At 42.5% G+C, this 6,000-nt stretch overlaps 1 protein-coding gene across 3 annotated transcripts in view; it reads left to right on the top strand.

Annotated features, from left to right (window-relative positions):
- Positions 1-2,032: 2,032 nt before the first annotated feature.
- The window catches only part of phf21b (PHD finger protein 21B), a 30,743-nt gene continuing 26,775 nt past the window's right edge, over positions 2,033-6,000 (top strand). The window contains exons 1-2 of one of the 3 annotated variants that reach the window (XM_086146424.1): positions 2,033-2,445; positions 3,210-3,272. In XM_086146424.1, the coding sequence (XP_086002550.1) occupies positions 2,392-2,445; positions 3,210-3,272 (117 nt within the window). In that variant the 5' untranslated portion in view covers positions 2,033-2,391. Of the gene's footprint in view, positions 2,446-2,524; positions 2,914-3,209; positions 3,273-6,000 lie in introns of those variants that run through there. The other 2 variants (XM_086146425.1, XM_086146426.1) reach the window with 2 other exon arrangements.

The following is a 6,000-nucleotide window of genomic DNA, read 5'->3' as shown; positions in this document are numbered from 1 at the left end:
TTATATTGTGTTTATTTAAAGAAAAATTGGACCGCCTGCCGCCTCTGCTGTGTGTGACGCTGCTTGTTTTTATCAAGATTTCTGTTAGTTTCATGTTTACTACATTTACTAAAGGGAATAAAGAGATCTTGTGCAGGTTGTCCTGGTTTATTTTTTCCCCAGTGTGAGTTAATAAGTGCGTTATAAGTACATTATTGTACTTTTTTTATGACAAGAGACTGCAGCACTGGTGGTGAAACACATCTATATTTGAATACAGTTGTATTATTTTGGCTTCTTTGTTTACCGCAGTATCAGATTATGGTGGCAAAAACATGTCATTCATATAAATCTTTATTGAATTATATAATAAAAGTAAAGGTACAAGAGAGAATGTTTCACGTTTGTTTATTCCATGCGTGTGAATTTGTTTCCACCCAGCATTAAACTGTATTAAGAACCATTTAAACATACTTAGGCCCAGGTTTACTCGTGATGGTTGTATCCATATTATACACGGTCAATGTAGTGATGTGATTAACATTGTTTCAGTATTTTATGTTCAAAAAACATTTTTATTTTGTATCGGAGACAATCTTTATCCCTCTACATATATACTTTTGCTCTTTATACCATAGCTGGTTAATCAATAATTGTATCAACTGTGACGGTTCTCAGTCATCCAGATCACGGTCACTTGTCAAATCTTATTGTGGCAACAGTTATCCTGAACTGAAGAAGCTACTCGGATGAGAGGCCAAATATGTTCAAGGACAGCCGCCACAAGACAATTAAACAACAATTCCATTTATCATTTACATTTATATTGTAGTGTTTTAGTCAGGGAAACATGATGATGGTAAAATGTCTGTTTAATGAACAATAGTTGTTGTTGGCCACAGCCGCGCCACAAGAGCACGCAATATAACTAACTGTTCTCGCTCAATTACAGGAACAAAAAAAAAAAGCAGAATTCATTGCACCCCCAAAACACACCCGCGTCATTCCAAGCAACCCCAAAATCACACAGAAAACAAGAATCAACATAAAACCCAACATTTGTGACTCGCTAGAATATTTGACTGTTTTGCGTGCTGTACCTGACAAGGGGATGATTGAGCCTTTTTTTAATTATTATTCTCAAAAAAACATGATAAAATGGACGCAAATTAGTAAAAATAAAAACAGAATAGCAATACTAGGACAGACACTAAGTCCAGCTGCCACAAGAAGATTTAACAACATTCCATTTATTGCTATTTACATGTATATTTTAGTGTTTTGCATGCTGTACATGACAAGGTGATGATTGAGCCTTTTTTTAGTATTATTCTCAAAAAAACACGATAAAGTGAACAGGAATCAGTACAAATAGACACAGAATAGCAATACTAGGACAGCAGCTAAGTCCAGCTGCCACAATAACATTAAACAACAATCCCATTTATTATTTTTACATTTATATTTGACAGTTTTGCATGCTGTACATGACAAGGTGATTCATTCTTCTCTAAAAGACGTGATAAAATGGACGGGAATTAGTAAAAATAGAGACGGAATAGCAACACTAGGACAGAAACTAAGTCCAGCTACCACAATAAGATTTAACAACAATTCCATTTATTATTATTTTTATTTATATTTGACTGTTTTGCATGCTGTTCATGATAAGATGATGGATTATTCTCGAAAAGACATGATAAATTGGATGGGAATGAGTAAAAAACAGAAACAGAATAGCAATACTCGTGTGGAGAACAGAAACAAAAGAAAAATACATATATGAACTGAGAAGTGCTATCATACAGTAGAAATAATATTTCCACATGATTTTGAACTTTTGATCGGTTACAACAATGATCGCGATAGTCTTGTTGACGTGTATAAGCTGTTTAATTCCTCTTTATAACTGTTTTCATCATAAATATTCCCCACTGCTGAAGTAGTTGGGGCTCGACCAACTCACAGCGCATGCGCAGTCAATGGGGGGGCGCTGCTCTCGCTGCTCCATCCGGGAACTTCAGAATTACCATTGACAGCCGAAGCGCAACTTTTCCCCAGGCAAAGTGAAATCAAGCCGCGGACTCGGACAAAATATAGTCCCCGTTTTTCAACTTAAAATTACCGAAAGAAAGGCCCGGCCGCTCCCCTGCCGGACCCCTCGACGTTCGGCCGTCGTCTGGAGTGGATCCGCGCGGGGCCTGGTACCTTCCCGGCCGGTTTGGAGCACTTTTTCAAGACGGGCGGAAAGTGGGTGATGAGTCCTAGCCTGTAAAAGAAGCGAGAACTTGCTTTGCAGCCCGAGTAGTTCTTCTTTCAATTGTTATTGTCGCTTTAAAAAATCTTTTAATTCACTTAAACTTGGTCTCGGCCGCGTCGAAAGTGGGAGAAAAGTGCTTTTCGAGTCGTAACATGGAACTACAAGGCCTGCAAGAGGCGCTGAAAGTAGAAATCCAATGTCATCAGGTAAGTGAAACATGGTGTTATTCTAGCCTTGTTGGTGTTGTGGAGCAAGTGAGAACACAGGGGGGGGAGAATCTGAAGGGATCCGAGGGGAACGCACTCCGAGCGGGGGAACAACTATGCGACATGTCGCTTCTACCATCCACCGGCGACACGGACGGTCCACTCCAAACTCTCATCACTTTCCACACTAGTTTCGGCTGATTGTCGTTTCACGCAGGGGGGAGGGGGGCACACACATTTTTCGGGGGGGATTTATTTTTTATTATTTTATTTTTTTTTCTTCGGAGTGAAAATGCGGCGGTGGCGATCCGGACGCGACCTGAATATTTATGAGGTGCAAAGAAACTGAGTCGTTGAGGAGGCTAACATCGCCCGCTTTGTTCCTCCCTCCATAACTTGAGACACTTTTCTAATTTCGCTGCTCCCGTCGTTCGCAAACTAGTTGCACAGATGAAGCAGAACCCACAGGTAAAAAGAAACAAACATAAAAAGCTGACATTTCTCCATCTCCCCCCCCAACTGTGGAAGCTCCCGGCCACCATCCGGCCAGGCGAATCTGGGAGTGTGTCGACAAACTTTATCAGCATAAATCTTTTTTTTTTTTTAGCATTCCAGTTAGCTAGCCTGACATTTTTTTCCACACCACCATCGTGACTTTGCTGAACGAGTAAAATAATAATAATAGTAATAATAATAACCACGAGTAGTGTGAAGTTTCAGTGTTTAAAATGGCTACTGATAAATGTTTTTTTCTCCATTTGTAGGATGGAGAGCTTAAGAGACAGCTACACGACAGGCAGAGAATAACAGCCCTGAGCGATAAACAAGTAAGATATGTTTTATTTCAATATACTCTGGTATTTTGTTTATTTTTTTAATGTCATCTTCTCGGGTTTTGTTAAAGAAAAAAGTGTCCCAGACCCCCCCTCCTCCTCTCCCCGGCTAATGTCGCTAGCTTCAGCTCCAGCCGGGGGTTTGTCTCTCCCAAGAAGTTGTGTAATGTTGAAAAATTTTAGCGTCCATTTTGAGTAGGTCGACATGTTTCTGGAGAGGGGCGAAGAAAAGGAAGCCGATAACTACCCGTCTCGGACCGCTTTGGCAAGTTTTAACGGCCACAATGAACCGTTAGTAACGACATTTGAGTGCTTTTGACGGTGTTTGGAGACGTTAGCCGCCCCGGTTTTGCTACTTTATACTTAGTCTGCTGGTATTATTTCTTCGGGGTCACGTGATCGCGAGGGGTGCATTTGATTCGTCTACGGTTACGCTTTCACCGTTTCACTCTCTTTTTTTTTATTTACTCATGGCGGTGCGAACGGCGTCCGGTGTTAACTTTTAAAGCAACTGGAGCCCGAGTTGTGGGCTAACGGTGCCACCGGGTTAGCTCGCTTAGCAGGTGGATGCTGAGGATGAGCGGAGCGGAACGGCGGCGGCGTTCAGCACCGCGGCCAGCTCCCGCCGCTTGCACCGCCCCGCCGGTCGGTCCCGGCCCCGACGGCAGCGCACACAACTTGGCAGAGGAGGAATTCAGGGGGAAAATAGGTCGATGTTTATTTCGACTCGTACTTGAGTAGCTCACATCGGCCTTGTTTTTTTTTTCCGTAGAAATCCACCATTTCCTGTGTGCAATGCAAGATAAACTTGCAGAGTGTAAAAAAACATACAAACAAACAACAACAACAAAAATACAAGGGGAGTGCAGAAACACTGCACCGTTGTTCCGACCCAGTTCCTGAACGTGAGCCCTTGTTTGTGTTGTAGTGCTTTTTTTTTTCTTCTCTTCAGTTTGATAGTGGAAGCATCCATTTTGAGAGAGAAGGGGGTGGTTTCCTCCCCCCCCTCCAACATGGAGAGGAGAAAAGTCTGCAGAGTTTCGTGCAGGAGGTGGAGGAGGAGGGGGGGATGGGCCCCATTCATGCCTAACATTACCATTTTGATTGCTTTGATGCTGTTTTTGGTTGGAGAGAAGGGGGGAGGGGAGACTCAGAGAGCCCAGTCAGCAGTGCAAGCCGATGGCTCTAATCACCGCCACACTTTTCCTGCTTTCTTTTGAAGCGGCAGCAAAACGTGACCTTTACTTTTCCATCGGCACACGCGTGAACCCCGCACTTAACTGAGTACACCGAATTAGTCCTGAATTAAACATCCGGCCGTGGAGCTGCTCCGCTATCGGATGATTTAATGATGATCTTTGCTGAAAAAGAAGCACACGTCGTGGCTCTGTCAACATTCGCAGCACCGCCAAAATAAACTCCGCTTTAAGCCGATCCGAGCCGCAGAGAACGACTATTTATCAGCTGGAGGCAGAAATGATTAGATGTATTTGTTGTGAGCGTTTCTCCCGGCTAGAATAGAGCCTGGAGGTCATTTCATGGTCATCGTTTTGAGGCCTATTTCACTCCCCTTTTTCCACACAGAGAAAGAGAGAAACGCTTTTCCCCTCTGCTAGAAAACATTCCCACTTGGTTTCAGCCTGTTTTTCACGCAAATGGGCTGCAGCAAGAAACAAAAAAACAAAAACACAAAACGCAGCCATCGTGTATATGACGAAACGGGCTGAGAACAGGTTGAAAAACAAAGTGAAATACAGCCTAGTTTGAATCGTTGCTACACATGAATTAAATACAGGGTGGCGGGAATCAATACTGGATAGCATCACAGTATTTTTCATAGCCATATCATACCGATGCAAGCGCAGCATATTGATCTTTCATTATATATATACAGAATCCAAATATTAATGACAGTTTTTTTTGTTGTTCTGATCTGAGCAGTTCTTCTGACTGTCGGTCTGCGTTCTGCAGCAATAAAAGTCGGAGAGAACACAGTGTCTCATTAGACGCTGACAAAGTTTTCCTTCGGGGACAGAGGGGGGATAAAAGTCAGGAATGGCAATAGCTTTGTGTTTATTCTGAAGTACGATGACAGCGTTGTGTCTCGGGGCTTCTGTGACTCCCAGCCCTGGGATAAATATTGAACCCAGCTCCACTGATTGTCAATAATAGTTTTATTTTCTCATCCTGGTTCTATGGGCCGGCCAGCGGGTCAAGGGACCGCCGTTAAACCTGCTGCTGTTTTAAGAGCTACTGCCCATAATATTACATAACTAACAAAACACTCTGCACATCAGCGTTTATATTCTAGTATTGTTGTTTTTTTTTTGCTTTTTTAAACCGACCGCCCCCAACAATATCATACATGACTTGCACTCCTGTTTCCTCTGTTTGCAGATTTTTTTAGTTTTATGAATAACTCCATTAATCGGGTTTATTTGATAGCAGCCCTTAGCAGGGGCGACTGCTGTAAATTCTGTCGTAAAAATGCAAATTCACCACACCTGAAATCAGCAGTGAAAGCGTCTGCATGCTGTTGCTGTCTGTCTTTCGGGGAACTTGAACAAATATTGAGCCGGATATTAAACTAAAATCAACTTTTAAGTCTATTGTGGCCTGGTGATCTGCTGCAGCTTCAGCCTGTAAGTTTTAATTTCTGGTAATTAAACAGTTCATTCTCTGGTCTGTGTTTTCTCTTCCTGACTTTGTGATTTGAGGCTCC

The sequence above is a fragment of the Fistularia commersonii genome, chromosome 5 (genome assembly GCF_037954325.1).
Source record: "Fistularia commersonii isolate RoL2024-O1a breed Wild chromosome 5, RoL_Fcom_v1.0, whole genome shotgun sequence".
NCBI classification, from domain to species: Eukaryota; Metazoa; Chordata; class Actinopteri; order Syngnathiformes; family Fistulariidae; genus Fistularia; species Fistularia commersonii.
The sequence above is the reverse complement of the archived record's forward strand: the minus strand, read 5'-3'. Positions and strand labels throughout refer to the sequence as shown.